This window comes from Cannabis sativa, chromosome 3 (assembly GCF_029168945.1).
Source record: "Cannabis sativa cultivar Pink pepper isolate KNU-18-1 chromosome 3, ASM2916894v1, whole genome shotgun sequence".
Taxonomy (NCBI): Eukaryota; Viridiplantae; Streptophyta; class Magnoliopsida; order Rosales; family Cannabaceae; genus Cannabis; species Cannabis sativa.
The window spans coordinates 6,266,112-6,285,766 of NC_083603.1; the positions used below are offsets into that span (position 1 = coordinate 6,266,112).

Here is a 19,655-nt window from a genome sequence, read left to right on the forward strand (position 1 = left end):
GAATATGAAAAAAATTAGACTAAAAAATTCTTCTGGATGCCGAAACAAGTCAAGGGTATATCAATACATCCCTTTTAAGGAGGTGCATTGTAGAATCACCCTATAATTTATAAGGTAAAAATAAAATTGGGTGATTCTATAATGCACCCCCTTAAAAGGGATGTACTGATGCACCCTTAACTTGTTTCGGCATCCGGAAGAATTTTTTAATCTAATTTCTTTTCATATTCATGTACGTTATAATTATTTAAGATATCCTACAAAATTTTGAAAAATTCGGAATAATTTACAATATAGAAAATAATGTTCATACAGTCTATTTTACACGCGTATAAAATAAATTAGTCACGCGTGCAACACACTGTTTGAACATAGTTTTCAGCTTGTTAAATTTTTCTAAATTTCTTAAAATTTTGCAGGATGTCTTAAATAACTATAACCATGAGAAAAAATTTTACTAAAAAATTATTTTAGAGAGGTGCATTGTAGAATTTTTTAATAAAATTTCTCAAAATAAAAATAAATTAAATTAGAAAAGAGATCATTATTTTAAGTAAACATGGCAGAGTATAATAGAAGCCTTTACATTACATATATGGGTTTTTGGTTTTCAAGTTTCTGACGAAGAAGAAGAAGAAGAAGAAGAAGATGGCGACTTCAACTCTGGAATCAAACGCTTCTTTCGACATTTCTCAGTGCCAACACACACCCTTTTACTGGTACTTTTAATTCTCTGTTAAAGTCATTATTCATAAGTCCATAGAAGGAAGTGATCCACAAGTACTGTGCAATGAAAGTAGAAACATAATTGCAAATGGCCTTCTCAGTCATCTTGCCTGAGATAGTCACTCACTCACACTTTTTGTTTGGTCTGCATGACTTGATGCTAACCTCAAGGTGAGAATCTGAAGTTTGTTCCTAATGGTATATTTTCGTCTTGGTGTCTGTGGCCGGTATGGTCAATTTTGGTTTTGTAAGACTAGTACAGTTCGTTTTGTTTTTGTATGGTTAATTTAGTTTGAATTGTATTAGTTTTGATAGTGTAACGATATTGTGATTATGTTCATAATGAGAAAATTTGCGGCTAAATCTCGTATGTTTCAATTGTTATACACTTGACTTTTTCTTTTTGGCAAAACTCCTTCGATGTATTTCACATTGACAAATGAACTTTGTTGAATCTTCAAGAGTATGAACTTTTTTCGATCTGCTTGAAGTGTGTTTGCTTCCTCCCGAAATAATATTGAACTATTTTCTCCCGTAGGCTTGCACTTTGTTCTCCTCCTTTGTAGAATTGTTTGAAGATTAAAGACAATTACAAAAAGATTAAAACATCAGAGGTATAGCTGAACAATCTAACCTCTAAACAAAAAAAAAAAAAAGAAAAAAAAACTCTTTTACACAATATGAAATGAGATACAAAAGGACTCAATCAATCCTAGTAGCCAATATGAGAGAATATATAGTCAACATATTATTTTTTTTTATTTTAAAAAAATCACAATTATTTTATTTTGTTTATATATTGGAAAAAAAATCAAATTGATTAAATTATTATAATAAAATTATTTTTTACTAAGGATATATTTATCTTTTTATTTCGAATTGATAAAAAGAAACTTTTATTTCCATCTCGTAAATTTAATTGTTAATAATTTTCATTTTATATAAAATTTATATTTTTAATTTATACTATTTTTTTTAATTCTTCATTCTCATATCGTTAGAGAATATACTTATAATGAAGAATCTGAAAGGAATTTGAAAGGGCTATGTATCACGCGTAGTGCTCCATCGGTCTCACACTTTCTCTTCGCTGACGATAGTCTCTTATTTTGTCAAGCCACAAATCAATATGCTTTAGCCATCAAACAAGCTCTTGACGTGTATCACAAAGCCTCGGGACAAGTTCTCAATAATGATAAATCGGTGATGTCTTTCTCTCCCAATAAATCTGTTGTCACTCAAAACTTTTTTGCTCAAACACTTCATATGCCCATCACGGATTGTCATGAGAGATATTTGGGGTTGCCCTCTTATTCAGGAAGGGATAAACAGGAGTTGTTTAGTAGTATCAAAGAAAAAGTTTGGAAACTCCTTCACTCTTGGAATGATTTTTTTTTTTTAATTGGAGGGAAAGAAGTGCTTCTTAAAGCAGTGGTACAATCAATTCCAACCTATGCTATGAGTTGCTTCAAACTCACCAAGAAGTTTTGTACCTAATTGGAGAGTATGATGGCCAATTTTTGGTGGGGCACTAATCAAAATGGTACAAAAATTCATTGGAAACGGTGGAACTCATTATGCAAGTCTATGCATGAAGGAGGTATGGGTTTCCGTTCATTTGTACATTTTAATCAAGCGCTCTTGGCTAAGCAAGCTTGGCGGATTTTTGATATGCCTGATTCATTGTTGAGCCGTTTGCTTAAGCATAGATATTTTTCTACAGCCTTTTTTTTGGATGCTAACATTGGTCATTCTCCTTCCTACACTTGGCAAAGTATATGTTGGGGACGTGAATTGCTCATTAAGGGATTGCGTTTTAAAGTGGGTAATGGTTCTCATATTGCTTCTGGTTTAGATCCTTGGATACCCAGCCAAACCAACTTCAGACCAGTGAGTTTTAGTGGCCCTCCAAACATGCTGGTTTCGACTCTCATCACAGACAATCGGGAATGGAACTTGGATCTGTTAAATGAGTTTTTTCTGCCAATTGATGTTGATAAAATTCTAACAATCCCATTGAGTTTCTTTGCTGACAATGATAGACTAATATGACATCATTCCTCAAATGGAATTTACAATGTGAAATCAGGTTTCCACTTGGCCACTTCCTTGGAAGATCAACTCGTTTCTTCCACTTTCAGATGCTAACCGTGATTGGTGGAAGTATTTTTGGAGTCTCAAATTGCCACCAAAAATTAGTCTCTTTGCTTGGAAAGTTCTCCAAAACATTCTTCCCACTGCTGCTGCTCTTTTTAAGAAGAAAATCATTGATGCAGCTGCTTGTTCTCTTTGCACATCGAGTTGGGAGTCCATAGGACATGCGCTTTTCGGGTGTCAACATGCTAAGGCAGTCTGGAAAGAGTCTAAGTTTGTAATCGACTTTCACAAAGCTCAATCAATGTATAAGGGAGACTATCTGCTATATCTTGCAGGGGTGTATACTCAAGAGGACTTTGAGCTCTTCATATGTTTGTTATGGGGTATTTGGACTAACAGAAACAATGTGTTTCATGGTGGGACATCACGACTTAGCACCTCCATAATAACCTATACCACAGGGTTCTACAATGATTTCAGCTGAGCCAAAACATCCCCCAAACCAGTAACTGCTGCAGACCCGATAATTCTTCACCAATCAACAACTAATTCTGCCCAACAACATCAAATTCCATGGTCTCCTCCTACACTGAATGGCTTCAAACTTAATGTTGACGCAGCTACAAATTTGGAACAGAAAAATTAGGCATTGGAGCTATTATTCGAGACCATGATGGCATGGTTGTGGCTGCTTTTTCAAAGGTGGTTCAAGGCAGTTTTCGATCGGATGAGATGGAAGCAAAATCACTTTTTCATGCTCTCAATTGGGCATCTCAATTACAACAATCTATAACGCATATTGAGACAGATGCATTGAGAGTTTCCACTGCTTTGAATTCTGCTACAAGTGACTTATCTAGTTTTTCAGACTTTATTTTCGATGTTCGTTGTCTTTTATCCTTTTTCCCTGGTGTTTTAGTATCCCATGTTAAAAGAACTGCTAATCAAGCAGTAATGGGCTTGCTAAATTTACTTTAGGGTTGGATGATGACATTTGTTGGATAGGAGAAATTTTCTATCCTATTTTCTCTGTTGTTGTAAATGATTTCAATTTATATAACAATGATTATTCTTAAAAAAAAAAAAAAAAAGAGAATATACTTATAACATAATTTAGGAAAAATTAAGAATAAAAAGATTATATGAAAACAAATTAAAAAATGTGGAATAAAAATTAAGACAAAAATTTAATTTAAAGTATTATACGAAATTTTATTTAATATATATATATATATAGATTTAAAAAAATATGAAAATAAAATTAGAATAACTATTGATATTTAGAGAAAATAATGTGAAAAAGAATTGAAAAAAATTATTAAAAATGATTTTTAAAAATTAGTTAAATTTTTCTAAAAAAAATTAAGGTGTATTTATAAATTATAATTTATGAGGTATAAATAAAGATGCCGTTTGGTAACACTTTTGTTTTTTAATTTTTTAATCACAAAATAAAAGTAAAATTTTTGTTTTTAAAAAAATTATTTTTAAAAAACAAAAATACGTTATGTAACTACTTTTGTTTTTCAATTTTAAAAACAGAAAACAAAAGTATGTTCTGTAAAGTTCATTTTTATTTTTATTTTTTGATTTTATTTAAGTCAGGTCAAGATCCGGGGTTGGATTCGGATTCAGGTCAGAAGCCGGGTTCAGCGCCAAGGCCGTGAGGAGGGGATTTTGGTTCGGGTCTGGTTGTAATCCAAAAGATTGATTAAGAAAAAAACTGTTTAAAAAAATATTGAAAGTAATTTTTTTTATTTTTAAAATTTTGATTTCTAATTATAAAATTAAAAAGTAAAAACAGTTTTATAGAATATATTTTTTAAAAATATTTTCACTTTTTCACTTTTAAAAACAGAAAACTGATTAAAAAAGTGTTACTAAACGCCACCATAATTTCTCAAAATAAAAATAAAAATAAAAATAAATTAAATTAGAAAAGAGATCATTATTTTAAGTAAACAAGGCAGAGTATAATAGAAGCCTTTACATATATGGGTTTTTGGTTTTCAAGTTTCTGACGAAGAAGAAGAAGAAGAAGAAGAAGAAGAAGATGGCGACTTCAGCTCTGGAATCAAACGCTTCTTTCGACATTTCTCAGTGCCAACACACACCCTTTTACTGGTACTTTTAATTCTCTCTCTCATCATCTTTCAATTTTTAACTGTAAATCTCTACATTTATGCATACCAATTCATACTTCCATCAACCTTTATGCCATTTCTGAATTCTGATAATGGGTATTTCTCTAAATTAACCTTTATGCCATTTATGATGTACTCTCTCTCATATGTCAAGGGGGAAATAATAATAATAATAATAATAATAATAATAATAATAATAATTAAATTCATGGGATTTGGTTTGATTTGATCAGATTTGTTTTATTGTTACAATTTATGGCTGGTGTTCTTTTTCTTATGTTTTTTTGATTTTTTGTTTGTAGTGAGGAGAATGTATACTTGCTTTGCAAGAAATTGAGTAAAGATGGGATAGCAGAGGCAGATGGCTCTGATCTTTTTGTTGTTTTCATCTCCAATGAGAAGAAACAGGCATGTATTTCTAATTTTTGATTGATAAGTAATCTTATTTTCTTCTTCATATTTTTATCTAAGTTAAGATTGAGTCTGAATCTTGATTTTATCATTGCTTTAAGGATTGAAGTATTATCCATGAGTTTATTTGTAGTCAAATGCACATAGAAGTGATGAACAATTACAACTGTTTTAGATTTCTCCTGACATTTGCTTATCATGTTATTTTGTTATGAAATTAGTGAGTATTGGAAAGATTAGTTCAACCACCTAAATCTTAATTCTCTTGAAAAAATTTGGGTTACTTTTGTTTTTTTATCCAATGAATTACACAACTTCTCACTCAACTTGTTTTTGCTTCATTTGTTATTGGAAATGATCAACTTATTTATTCTTATATGTTTTAATCCAATTCCACTCTCTAAACATGAACTAGCTGTAAATTTTTGTGCATATTAAGTGGATGGGAAATTGGGATTGTTCCTTGTGTTATTTCAGGACTTGACTAGAACTGAGTAGATATAGTGTAGTAATTGTTTTTTTTAAGTCGGTTGCGCCTAGCCAATGGGCGATGCTTGAGAGTCCCATTAGCAAGCTAATGTGGTGGACTCTCACCCTTAAAAAATTAATTTAATATCGTGTGGACCATTGGCCCACATATCAGATATTTAACTGATAAGAACAGATACAGTGTAGTAGTAATTAAGCTGGTTGATTCCTTTTCTTTTTCTTTTTAGGTTCCATTATGGGGTCAAAAGGCCAGCAACAGGGCAGATGGAGCTGTTTTATGGGACTATCATGTCATCTGTGTACAGGTTGGATCATAATTTACCTCTGTTAGATAGTTGGGGAAGTCATGTAACTTTGTCATGATAAATCTCATTTGAAATTTTCGCATTGTTAATTGTTTACTTAAAAGATCTTGGAATTTCATTTGTCTTAGTAGAGTAAAAAAGGAGGTGATTCTGCTCCCTTAGTGTGGGATTTAGACTCTAGTCTTCCATCTCCTTCTCCTCTAGCAACCTATGTTTCAGAAACTGTTCGGCCATCATTTTCGCTCTTTTCGGAGTATCAAAGGTATTTTATTTCACTCCTTGTTTATTGAAATTACCGCGCTTTATGGCTGTGTAGCTATTTACAATTTTGCACCGTTTCCTTTGTTGAAAGAGGGGTTTCATCACTTTCACTTCTAAGATTGATTTAAAAGTACATTTTGATTCGAAACTAGATAAAGCTTTTGTCAAGACATTGCTTGTCCCATTTGCATCAGATTTTTCCGGATTGTGCATGCTCCAATATTTCTTGGTGACTTTGCATCAGATAGAAGACATATGAAAGATTCTGCTGGAAACTGGTCTGCTGATCCCCCTACTTATGATCCCATTGTTGCCCAAGGTAAATCCCATAACAGCTAAAAGTTGTTCTTTTTCATGTTTCACATAAGCAAAGCTTTATTTCTAATCACATGCCAATTGGTTGTATATTATAATGTGCAACTCCTTAGCACTTGATTAATGTTAATGCAAATAGTTGCAGTCACTTCAGCTAGACTGTAAACTAAATCCTAATATTTGCTGATTATGATGTGATAAAAAATGAAAAATGAAGCATATAATCTTCTTGATTTGCTATGTATGTACATATATTTTCATCATTCAACTTGGAGAGAATCATTCTTCTACCACCCAATTGTTCCTTTCTTCAATCAGAAATTAGAAGGCACCTTTTCTTATTATGGATTTGGATGGAATGCCCAATTGAATTGTTAACTAAAACCGATTTCAACAACCATACTAAATTAGTGTTCTTCTTTCTTAGGTTAGCTTTTCTGACTTAAATGGCTTTCGATTCAAATTATATTGGCTTGTGCAGATGGAACTGTGAACAATTTTAATGAATACATGGAAATCCACCTTTCCGACGCGTTGAAAACTGTTGAAGCTGATTCGGTGGGTGCTGTTTTCACTGAGAAACTTGGAGTGGTTATTGGTGAGAATCAGTTGGAAGAATTCTTTTCTCATATTTCATGATCTTATCATCTCACAACTCTTGCATCAACTGGACTTGCATAGAGCTTTATTCTTTTCTTTTGTAAGATAATATGTTTCGAGTTCGATTCTGCAGCATCAAATTTGGATTGTTTGTTGGCTTGAACTACCATTTTCTGTAAAATGTCTTCAGAATTTAAAACAATACATATGAAATGAAATGAATTGTTTGTTACTACTCACCACTGTTAAGTTATACTACTAATTAAAATGAAATGTCTCTTGGTTTATATAATTATGTCTACACCTTATGTGATTATTGAAATATAAAAATAGATAATCGTCCCACATAAATTTTATTTCTGACTTTGCCTTGGTCTTATATTGCCACTGCGGTTATTATGGTGTCTAATGGCAATACTCTACAACTTAGTATAATTTTTTCTCTTGATCCCCAAAAATCAATTGCCTCGTAAAAAATTCTTAACTAAAAAGTGTGAGAGAGAAATGATAGGTACAAACAAAGTGTTATTGGTGTAAGACCTAAGACCAGTGTTGGTTCTAGTATCTAAAAAAATGAGCTATCCAAATATTGACTTTTGGAAATGTCTCAACAACAAATAAAAATATAAAATTTGATGAGTTAAAAATTTCTTATAGAATATTGGAAAAAAAAAGTGAACTAACTTTTGATCTTGAAACAAACAATGCTTTTATTTATACTAATATGATATTCTTAAAGAAATACTAAAAGATATGCTTAACACTTAAAATGGTCATATTATTATTTGTGCTATTAAGTATCAAGTTTATACTGGTGTCTAATAGTAATATTTTTTTTAAAGAGATGCTAAAAGGTACTAGTATCGCTTAGCACCCTCCTATGTGTTAATATCGTTATTGATCCAATTAAATAAATTTTAAAGAGTATTGCTAACTAATCGTAAAATGAAATATCTAGAAGTATTAGACATCACTGGCGCCTAATAGTAATGCTCTCTTCTTAAATAAAGAAATGCTAAAAGGCACCAGTAGTGCCTAGCATCTTCTTACGTGTTAATATTGCTATTGGTGTAATTAAGTATTGAGTTCCATATTAACTTTTAGAGAGTATTGCTAAACAATCGCAAAATGACACGTTTAGAAGGTGTTAAGCACCATTAGTACCATGCTCTTTTAAATAATATTTACTTATGCATTATTATTATTATTATTTTTTTATTTTATCCTACATTTTATTTGACATACTAGTTTATTATTAAAGCTTAAACCACATTGTTATTTAGTAAAATAGTTTTTGCTTTGTGATTTTTCAAAATTGATATTGCTGAAAAATCATGAGATATTTTCCGTTGAGCACTAACCAACACCAACGGTCATTTCTATCATCATTGGCGCCAAACTCAACATTTTTGAAAACATTATGCTCCAACGGTCGACTGAAGGAAGCTCTGTTGGAAATGGCGGTTCAGGGTCTTCAAGTTGAGTTCCAAGAATACGACACCGTATTGAATGAGTGTGTAAGCCAAAGGGCTGTTAGAGAAGGCCAAAGGGTTCATGCCCACATCACCAAAACTTGTTATCATCCTCCACTCTACTTGTGGACTCGATTGATTGTGTTCTACACCAAATGTGATTTTCTTGCTGATGCACGGAAAGTGCTCGATGAAATGACTCTTAGAAATGTGGTGTCTTGGACTGCTATGATTTCTGCTTATTCTCAAAGGGGTCATACCTCTGAAGCATTGAATCTTTTCATTCAGATGTTAAGATCAGGTATAGTTTTTACTATTTTATATTGTTTATTTATTTATTTGCTTATTTAATTATTAGAATAATTGAATTTTTACTCCCCCAACTATGACACTTGTAGGTTTTGCATCTGAATTACATGGAAATAATTGCAATTTTCGAGATTATTTATCGAACCAAGTACAATAACCTTAAACATTGAAACTTTAACTCTAAAATTTCAGATACACAATTCCATATTTTATTGTTAGAGTAATATCTATGCAATTATTTTTGGCCTGGATTCTAGAATTAGCCTTATATCAGTCTTACTTACATTAGAAAATTGTTTGCAAAAATGAACGAAATGCAACCGAATAGAAAAATTTGCCATTATTGTCTTAGTTATAGGGGAATTTTTTTACCAAAAATTAATTCAGGGGGTTAAAAGTCTATTAATCCTATTCATTCTAGTTTTTATTTGGACTAAGCCTTTGCATTTTTCCATGTAAACTTTGCAGGTACAGAACCAAATGAGTTCACTTTTGCAACTGTTCTAACTTCATGTATTGGTCCTGAGGGATTTTACTTAGGAAGGCAAATCCATTCTTTTGTGTTGAAAAGAAATTTCGAGTCGCATATATTTGTTGGAAGCTCGCTGCTCGACATGTATGCCAAAGTTGGTAGGATTCATGAAGCTCGAGGAGTTTTCGAATGCTTGCCAGAAAGGGATGTTGTCTCTTGTACTGCAATACTCTCTGGCTATGCACAACTGGGTTTTGATGAAGAGGCATTGGAATTATTTCGTCGGTTACAAAATGAAGGAATGGTTCCCAACTATGTTACTTATGCTAGTCTGTTAACCGCGTTATCTGGACTTGCTGCACTGGATCTCGGTAAGCAAGTTCATAACCGTACCCTTCGGTTTAAACTGCCTTCATATGTTGTTCTTCAAAATTCTTTGATTGATATGTATTCAAAATGTGGAAAGCTCACTTATTCGAGAAGGATTTTCGATAGTATGATTGAGAGAACTGTCATCTCTTGGAATGCCATGATTGTAGGATATAGTAAACATGGAATGGGAAGAGAAGTAGTAGAGCTTTTCGACTTAATGAACTTAGAAAACAAGGTGAAGCCTAATTCGGTCACTTTTTTGGCTGTTTTATCGGGTTGCAGCCATGGAGGGATGGAAGATAAAGGGCTTGAAATCTTTAATGAGATGACAGAAGGAAAATATGGAACTAAACCCGAGATGGTGCATTATGGTTGCGTTGTTGATTTGCTCGGTCGTTCTGGCCGAGTAGATGAGGCTTTTGACTTCATAAATAAAATGCCTTTCAAGGCAACAGCTGCTATATGGGGTTCTCTTTTAGGTGCTTGTAGAGTTCATTCCAATGTTGACGTTGGTGAATTCGCAGGGAAACGGCTTCTAGAAATCGAGCCTGAAAATGCAGGGAATTATGTCATTCTTTCTAATTTATATGCTTCTGTTGGGAGATGGGAAGATGTAAGAACCATTAGGGAGTTTATGAAAGAAAAGGTTGTGGTAAAGGAACCGGGAAGAAGTTGGATTGAAATCGATCAAATTCTTCATACGTTTCATGCAAGTGATCGTTCCCATCCAAGACGAGAAGAGGTTAGAACGAAGCTAAAGGAATTATTTGTGAAGTTTAAGGAAGTTGGTTATGTTCCAGACTTAAGCTGTGTCTTATTTGATGTGGATGAGGAGCAAAAGGAGAAGATTCTCCTAAACCATAGTGAAAAACTTGCACTGGCTTTTGGTTTGATTACAACTTCAGAAGGATCGTCTATTCGTGTTATTAAAAATCTTCGAATTTGTGTTGATTGCCATAATTTTGCGAAGATTTTCTCGAAAGTTTATGGAAGAGAAGTGTCTCTAAGGGATAAAACTCGATTCCATCGAATTGTTGATGGAATCTGCTCATGTGGAGACTACTGGTGAGATTTGGTTGAATTTTTTCACCTGATTTGTAAATATGAAGAACTGATCTAACATATATGGCATGAAAAGGAACTGATGTGGACAAAAAAGCCAAGTCATTTGATTAATCCTAACATGTTCATGGATCACAAAGTGAAAAATTTGATAGTGAAAAACATGGGAACATAAAAGATGGTACTTTGATGTTGATTTACTTGATAACTCTACAATTTTACAAAATAATGTAACATGTTATACATAGAATAGTTTAGTTATTGAGGTTTTAGTTAATATTTTTGTGTTGAGATTAGTTTTTTGTTTGAACAAGTTAATTTGCATATACATGTTTTTATAGTGATGTCTTCAAAGAAGAATTTTTGTTCATACATATTTGACATTTTATTGAAGATGTTTTTGTTAATTTTGTATTGTTTTGGCATTACAAATTCGTTTATAACAAATCAAGGGCCTTTTTTTTTTTACTATTGAAAATCATATAGACATATACTATTACTTTATATTACTTTTTTAATTAGTTTAATTAAACTTAGTAATGAACTTTTTTACATTTTCTTTCGATAAAAAAATTTAGTAATGAACTTATATTAGATGTTCCTAAAGGAACGTTAATGAACTTCCATAATGAAAGGACCACAATAATAATCTCTTTTTCTATAAAAAAATAATAATATCGTTGCTATTAGGTACTAGTGTTGTCTAGAGTAGCACCAACATAGTAGAGTGACACTTTATAAGTAGTTAACATTTTTTTTTTAATTATTATTAAATTAAAATATATAATATTTAATTTTAAATTACACTAATAGCCATATAATATTAGACACCACTAATATCCTTTACCCATTTGTTCAAATACTTATTTGTGCCAAATTATGTAAAATAGCTATTTGGTAAGGGAAATTTGATTTTTTATGCTTATATTTGGTTATTTTTTTTTTCCTAAACAAATAATAACTAATATTTGTAGGATATGATAACTTTTATGATATCCCTAAAATACCCCCCATTTACATCACCCCCATTTACACAATCGGACCCCACATCGGACACCCATCAAACCACCCATCGGACAACCCATTGGGCCGCCCATCGGACCACCCATCGGACCATATCTGCTACTATTTTTCTTTTTTTTTTTATGTTTTTATACATAAAAAAAAAATAGCAACAGGTGACCATCGGATCACCATCGGACCAGATCTGCTACCATTTTTTTTTTTTTTTTTTTTTTTATGTTTATGTACATACAAAAGTAGCATCAGGTGACTATTGGACCACCATCGGACCCCATCGGACTATCAATTTTTTTATTTTTTTGTTTATGTTTTTGTACTAAAAAAAAGTATGGGAAATTTGAGAGGGGTATTTTTGAGTTTTAGATAAAGTGATCATATATTTTCAATAGTGATATGTATTAGTTTAGGGATAAAATATTAGGTATATGTAAGTATAGGAAATCAAATTTTCCTTTGTAACAAAAGTTACATGTGGCGTAATTTGTAGCCCAAGTGGTGTGTTGGGGATGGTTCAAACATTATTTTGGACCCCGTGATTTGTAAAAATTTCTAACTTGACTCTCTGTTTTGGTAAATGATAAATTGAACCATGTATTTTCTAAAATAGTACTAAATAGTACCTTGAACTGTTTTTTTTTAATCAAAATAAAATTTAATAATAACTCGATCTAGAGGTGTTATAATAAATCTGGCTACGTTTATTGTATTTGTTCGTGTTAAGAATTGTCTTTAAGTTGGTTATATTAAAAAATTGAGCTGAGAGACTTATTTATACTATTTTAGAAAATACATGATCTATTTTATCAATTAATAAATCAAAAGGATCAATCAATAATTTTTTCAAAGCACAGAGTCCAAAATAATAACCAAGACGTCACATTTACACTCAAAAATACACAAAAAATGAGTTTAAAAAATTATAGGCCGAGTTCATGTTACACCCAGTTACCCACCAAACTCAGTTCGGGTTTCATTGATTTAACTAGGGGTGAGCATCGATCAGTTTGGTCGGTTTTTTTCTATATAAAAATCTAAAATTCGATTTTCGGTTTGGAATGGTGCAATCCGAAAACCGACCGACCAATCCAGAACCTATATTAAAACCGATCGTTTTGAACCTCGGTTTGGTCGGTTTAAATCGCTCAAACCGAACTTTTTTGTTTTTTTTTTAAATAATCCAATTTATTCTATAAATATATTATTCTACATTTTATAACTACAAACATACAAATTAATTGTTCAAAAAGTAATTATTTTATTCTTTTAACTTTAATATTAATAAAAAAAATAATATAGTATTTTCATTATATTATTAGTAACTATAATACATGAAAAAAAACTTAAATAAATTAATATATATATATATGTATAATGGTCGGTTTCGGTTTTTTCGGTCGGTTTATTACCAAAAAAAAAAACCGACCGTTTAATGGCGGTTTTAACCGTTAGCGGTTTTCTCGGTTTTCGGTTTCGTTGGTTTCGGTTCTAACAGTATTCGGTAGGTCGGTTTGAACAGTTTTTTCGATTTTCTGAATTTTATACTGACCCCTAAATTTAACACCCAAAAAAAATAAAACTCACATATTTTTATTAACATTTTTATACTTAATTTATATTTCAAAAATAAAAGCTAAAACCCTAAGCTGCTTCTCCGATTCCGCGCGCTCTCTCTCGTCTCCCCTTCTTCTCTCTCGACAACACCACGCATCGGCGCCGACAGCACGCACCTCGGTCCCTCCCCTTTCTCCGGTTGTCCGCTACAAGCACCACGCCCAGCCCAGCAGGTCAGTATTTTCATGCTTCTCATCTTCGATTTTCATATATAGAAAACAGAACTGTCTATATCATCCAATATGCTTTTTATTTAGTTCTTGGGTTATATAGTTGCAAGAAGTTTTTGAGTATATAAAGCTTATTTTGATCTCAAATTTAAATATCTCAAATAGTAATTGACTGAAAATCGTTTTCCTTCAACCAATATTTGAATTCTTCAGCTTAAAAAAGGTACTAATGGATAATTCATATTGCTTTTAACTTCAATTCCTTGTGCAATAGTTTACTTATGTATTCATTTTCATCTTTGTTATTGTAATGCATATTTTGACTGTATTATATCTTGGAAAAAAGCACTGAGAGATCCTCCTCTTACTCTGATTCAATACCTGTGTTTTTGTGTTTGTTTTGCTGTACTGGAATTATAGACTATGGTTTCATGTTTTATGTTTTAATTTGTAGCTTTCTTAATGTTGTTAGTTGTTTGTTTTCACAATTTTCGTCCGCTGCCATAAGCGAGTCTCCCCAATAAAGTCCGAAGTGAATTTCGGTGTTTGTTTTCTATTGCCTTAGCTCTTTTTTTGAATTTTGGGTATGTTTTATATTTGGGATTCTTTTGATTGTTGTATCTGGCTTTTGTGCTATTTGTTATTATTATTAGTAGTTGCTTTAGGATTCTTTTACATTTGAATTTCTAATTCTAATAAATTTTGAGAGGAGAGATAGAAAATAATATGATACTCTGTGCTTTATCTGAATAGAAACATTGGAATGTAATTGCAGGTGTTGCTCTTAGTATTTGAACATGTTACTCCTCTAAATCTTGAATGTTGTTGTTGGAAAATGGTTGAAATATCATTATCTATATATGAATGCAGACTTCAATTCTTTCAAGTTTTCTTTTCCTCCTTCTAGTTTCATTGTCTTCTGTTTATTTGATTTTGTTCTTTCGTTGTTAGTTGATATATAGTAATCAGAGTTTTTCTTGTTTTGATTGATAGTAATCTACATTTTCATCTTTGAACAAATCAGCTGGATTCAGTTATTCAAATTGTTTGACAAAACGTCTAAATTGTTTTTTTTTCTTTTACATGTATAATTAAGCTTCTGACTTTTGTGGAGCAAAGGGAATGGCTTCTGAATCTGCTGATTTAAAGGAATGTTACGTTCCTGCGCCTGAATTTCTGCAAGATGTTAAGGATCCACTTGTCGATCTTAGTGGGACCGATTCAACTGAGCTTTGGCTCATTCAATGGCCTAAGAATAATGTGAGAACTTCTCATTTTTTTTTCTTCCCTATAATAAAGAAAACTAGTAACTACAAGTTTTGCAATAAAAAAACTAGTTTCTAGGGAGTGGGAATTGGATTACCTTCTGGTAAAGCCACCTTCACCAGCTATTAAGTAAGTTGACAAATTACTTTGTTGGTTTTTCAGGACCCCGATTTTGATGGACAAGAACTGACGCTCAAGCTTGACCATGACGGGAACCTGTCTAGCTTCAAGGGTTCATCTGGTAATTATATTTCTTCTGCAGTGACACTAGGCTAAACTTCAGTGAAGCTATTTTGCAATTTATGATTTCCGGTGTCATTATCTGTTCTTTTGTCATTTCTCAGGCAAAGAATATGATATGGTTAGTTTTGCTTCTCAAGAATCAAATGCAACCGTTTTTTTATCTTCTTCAACAGGCACAAAAATTGGTAAGCATTAAAATTCTAGATATGTATTGAACTAGCATTTTCTCTTGTCACTGTCATTTATTTATCTATCATTTAATGAATGTGTAACAATGAATTGATCTCTGTACTATAATGGTAGCTGGGAAGATTTCACGACGAGTATCACTCGTCCACTACCCAGAGCCTCATGAATTGAAACAAGCTAGTTCAAGCAAATCTATGTATCACAAGTCTTCTAGCATTTCAATGACCAATTCTTCCCATCACGTTGGAACACCTGCACAAAGTAGTCGGCCAAGAAACACTACTGGAACTTCAACTGGGCGTGGAACTTCCAGTCGAAGTAGCAAACAGAAAAGTTCTTTATCAGATCTCGGAGAGCCATCACAAACTCCAAAGAGAAGTCGTGCATCTGAATCCATCATGTCTATTGATCAGTCTGCTCAAAATTCAAGTCGAGGTCATAGCGCTGTTACTCATTCGGGATCATCGCAGCGGTCCCATCGAGGGAAATCAAAGAAGGGAAAACAAAATGAGGATTAAGGTGCCTTCTTCACTACTTGTTCTTGTATACTTTTTAGAAGAAATTTTTGGTAGTGAATGAAGTTATATTTTACTGTCTAGTGATTCCAGCAGTTGCTTTAAGCTTCACAAGCCTAAATATTTTCTTGCTCTATCATTCTATGTTATTCTTCTATCAAGTGATAGAAAAGTTCTGCTCAGAATTCAAGTTCATGCAATGCATAATGCTTATAATATTACCAGAAAGTCAGTAGTCCAATTTTTTACTTTGGTAAACTTTCTCAGGCTCAAAATTATCACTTGGCCAGTGGTAATTTTTCAATTTAATGATACATGAAGGGCAAATCAGTCTTCATAAATTTAACTAAGCCTCATTAATATGGTTGTAACAAATATTGTTGGTAACTTTTTTGGCATAGTAACAATATGTATATCATCAAATTTTAACTCACATCTACAAATGATTTTAAATTTCTTGGTAACCTTGTACACTCTCTATAAGTTTATTAAAAATTCAAAACATAATTAATAATTATATTTTGCACTACATCGAAGTTCACATACTTATAATATGAAATTATCAAAAGTGTAAAGCACCACAACTGTTCTAATCTTTTTATTATATTTAATCAAAATATACACCAGTATAATGGGATTTAACTCTTTTTTTTTTCTTTTTTCTTTTTTATCTGTATATAGACTTCCTTAACCATTCACAATATCTATCAATATCTTTCATATTTGGTCCAAAACTAGAATTTTTAGGCTCCTCAGCATCTTCTTCTTCAAGAATTCTCAGTATATCATAATCAACATACTCTGATAATAGCTTATTCTGATAATTGGAGTTGAAGCCAAAATCTAAATTTGGATGAGTCAGTGAAAGTGGTCTCAAGTTCAAGTGTTAGTGTGTGCCCATTTTGAAGTTAGTGACATTAGAAATTTATCTCTATTAATGGCAAAGGTGCAAAAAGTTAGCACCAATGGCAACTTATTTTTTCTTATCAAAAAATAGTTTTGATTGGTTGTTTTATGATGGTGAATCCATTTCGTCTCTCTTTTTTAGTGCTACCGTTGTTGATACTCTAGTTGAATCAATGTAAAAAGATGAAATTAAAAGAAACCTTATGTTGAGTGAAAATGCATCGGCTGATAAATGGTGTTGGAGCGAAGAAGCAAATGGTTTTTACACAGTGAAGAGTGCTTATCGTATGTTGCAGCAAGTACCTGAAGCGAGTGTTGCTGTGGAAGATCAGAAGCTTTTTAAGGCGATATGGCAGCTTGAAGTCCCTCCAAAGGTGCAACATTTTTTGTGGCGTGTCTTAGTTGGATGTCTACCAACAAAAGTCCAATTAAGCACCAAGAAAATCAATGTCGATCTGTACTGCCCTTTCTGCAATAACGCAGTGGAAACTATCAGCCATGTCCTCCTGGAATGCAGGTTCGCGAGCAGCTGCTGGACTGTCTCGATCGTCCCTGCTGGTGTGGTCAGTCACGGCTTCAGCAACTGGTTGTCTAACCTGGTTTCGCACCAGTCCGCAGCAATTGTCAAGGAAGCTGCGTGTGTTAGTTGGAAGATTTGGGCTGTCCGCAATGAGCTTTTATGGAATAAAAAAAGTTGTTCTGCTATTGATGTGGTCCGTTCGGCTAGAATAGTGCTTGATCAATTTTGTACTGCTCAATCTCAAAAGACGGGGGCATTATTAATTCATGATATTAATAATGTTGATGAGCGGTGGAAGAAACCAATTGCTAATATGGTCAAGATTAATGTTGATGGGGCTATTTTTCAAGAACAAAACAAGTTTGGTTATGGTTGCGTAGCTCGTGATTCGAATGGTTCTCTCCTTGAAGCAATTTATGAGTCTCGACTTGGGATTGTTAAGCCTGAGATTGCTGAGACCATTGGGATTAAGGAGGCACTAAGTTGGCTTAAAAGAAAGCAATGGCCCAATGTAGTCATTGAAACTGATGCTTTGGTGGTGGTTCAAGCTATTCATAGTTCAGTTTTAATGCCTTCTCAGTTTGGTTTACTTGTTGATGATTGTCGAGTCTTACTCTCGTCTTTAAATAATGTTTCTTTAAAGTTTGTTAAACGATCTGCAAATAGGGCTGCTCATTGTCTTGCAAGAGAGTCTTGTTTTTCGTCAGATTGTGTTTTTAATCAGCATAATGTTTCTGCTGGTTTTAAGTCTATTGTAATGGCTGAAAGTGTTTAAATGAAATTCTCACTTTTACTCAAAAAAAAAAGAAACCTTATGTAACTAACAATTGTATTAGGCAATTTTTACACGCAATATAATTATATTTTAAAATTTAATCGATCAAATGTATATTCTATTCTTATATATAATTTTTTTTCTACATGCAATTTAAAACAAAATTAAATATTTCTTTATACATACAATTTTTTTCTTCCTTTGAATTTGTTATTTTATTTATTTTAATTTGTTGTTGGTGACATAAAATAACAATAATTTGTTTTATTTTGTTGCTAGTTATGTATTTTTTTAAAAAATATTAAATAATTTAATATTATAAAGTTACTAATCTAATATAACCGATCCATTCCACACTTTTGTAGATTGGATTGAATTTGAGCTATTGTGCGGATTGGATTCGATTTAAAAAAAAAAATTCGCACTTAATGCTGATCGAATACACTATGAGTAAAATAGTGCGGATTAAATTGGATGAACACCCCGAAGTACTGGTATCTTTTGAAGCACTATTAATTAAGTTTTGCCACACTACAAGAAATGTCACTTTTGCCAGCACTAAAAGTTGATATTGCTCTGGTAAAATAGAATTTACTTGTGATGTGTTGGCAAAATGGGTTGGCAAATCAATGTTAGTATTAGAACTTTTGCTAGCATAAAATGAAAAGTGCTGGCAAAAATGACTTTTCCCAACGCGTAAATGCGCTGGTAAAAGTTAGATTTTAGTCACTGCAAATGTACGCTGGTAAAACTTTGACCTCTTTACCAGCGCAGTATGCGAAATGTGCTGGCAAAAGTTACTTTTACTAGTGCAGTAGCAAACTGTGCTGGTAAAAGTGACATTTCTTGTAGTGTTATTATTATTAGTGTGTCTAGCTATTAATGAAGCAGTTGTTTAAGCTTCACAAGCCTAAATAATCTGATTAATATAATATTAAAGCAAAGAATATGATAGTTTGAAAATTTGTAACTTCTATTTGGTTGTTTAAGAATATTTAGTGATTAATTACATTATTTTGTTGAACAAATAAATACGTTTGATAATCATGTGGTGTTATCGATACAATAACACGAATTAACTACTAGATTTCATACTTTTTTTAAATAATTAGTATTTTTTTTTTTTTATATAATCAACATATTCATAACCATCACTACATAAAAATCCTACTTTTAGTGACAACCTTTTAGTTATAATACAATTTTTTTGTGACTAAATTTGACTTTTAGTCACAACAAAAAATTACCTGTGACTAAAACATACTATTTAGATACAAGTTGTCACTAATTTAATTTTAGTCACAACAAATATTGTGACTAAAAACACATTTAGTCACAATAAATTGTGACTTTTGTAACTAATCATTTAGCTACATACTTTTTAATCACACCATAAAAATAA

At 32.2% G+C, this 19,655-nt stretch overlaps 3 protein-coding genes and 1 pseudogene across 4 annotated transcripts; 3 read left to right on the plus strand and 1 right to left on the minus strand.

Moving 5' to 3' along the window:
- The first annotated feature begins 526 nt into the window (after nt 1-526).
- Nucleotides 527-7,587, plus strand: LOC115709894 (protein N-terminal glutamine amidohydrolase-like). Of its 2 annotated transcripts, none has more exons than XM_061111580.1 (6): nt 527-719; nt 5,270-5,375; nt 6,095-6,172; nt 6,304-6,434; nt 6,628-6,752; nt 7,230-7,587. In XM_061111580.1, exons 1-6 carry the CDS (start codon nt 649-651, stop codon nt 7,385-7,387), a joined length of 669 nt encoding a protein of 222 aa, XP_060967563.1. In that variant the 5' UTR covers nt 527-648; the 3' UTR covers nt 7,388-7,587. The 2 variants fall into 2 exon arrangements, with proteins under 2 accessions (XP_060967563.1, XP_030494002.2); XM_030638142.2 differs by lacking the exon at nt 527-719 and adding an exon at nt 4,754-4,947.
- Nucleotides 5,904-6,060, minus strand: LOC115711858 (U2 spliceosomal RNA; annotated as a pseudogene).
- A 1,016-nt stretch (nt 7,588-8,603) lies between the features above and the next one.
- Nucleotides 8,604-11,442, plus strand: LOC115709890 (putative pentatricopeptide repeat-containing protein At3g13770, mitochondrial). The gene is made up of 2 exons (XM_030638136.2): nt 8,604-9,121; nt 9,598-11,442. Exons 1-2 carry the CDS (start codon nt 8,683-8,685, stop codon nt 11,040-11,042), a joined length of 1,884 nt encoding a protein of 627 aa, XP_030493996.2. The 5' UTR covers nt 8,604-8,682; the 3' UTR covers nt 11,043-11,442.
- Nucleotides 11,443-13,664: 2,222 nt separating this feature from the next.
- LOC115709896 (mediator-associated protein 2-like) lies at nt 13,665-16,280 on the plus strand. The gene is made up of 5 exons (XM_030638144.2): nt 13,665-13,842; nt 14,936-15,099; nt 15,268-15,346; nt 15,450-15,533; nt 15,652-16,280. The coding sequence occupies exons 2-5, from the start codon at nt 14,962-14,964 to the stop codon at nt 16,053-16,055; spliced, it is 705 nt and encodes a 234-aa protein (XP_030494004.2). The 5' UTR covers nt 13,665-13,842; nt 14,936-14,961; the 3' UTR covers nt 16,056-16,280.
- The last annotated feature ends 3,375 nt before the right edge of the window (nt 16,281-19,655 follow it).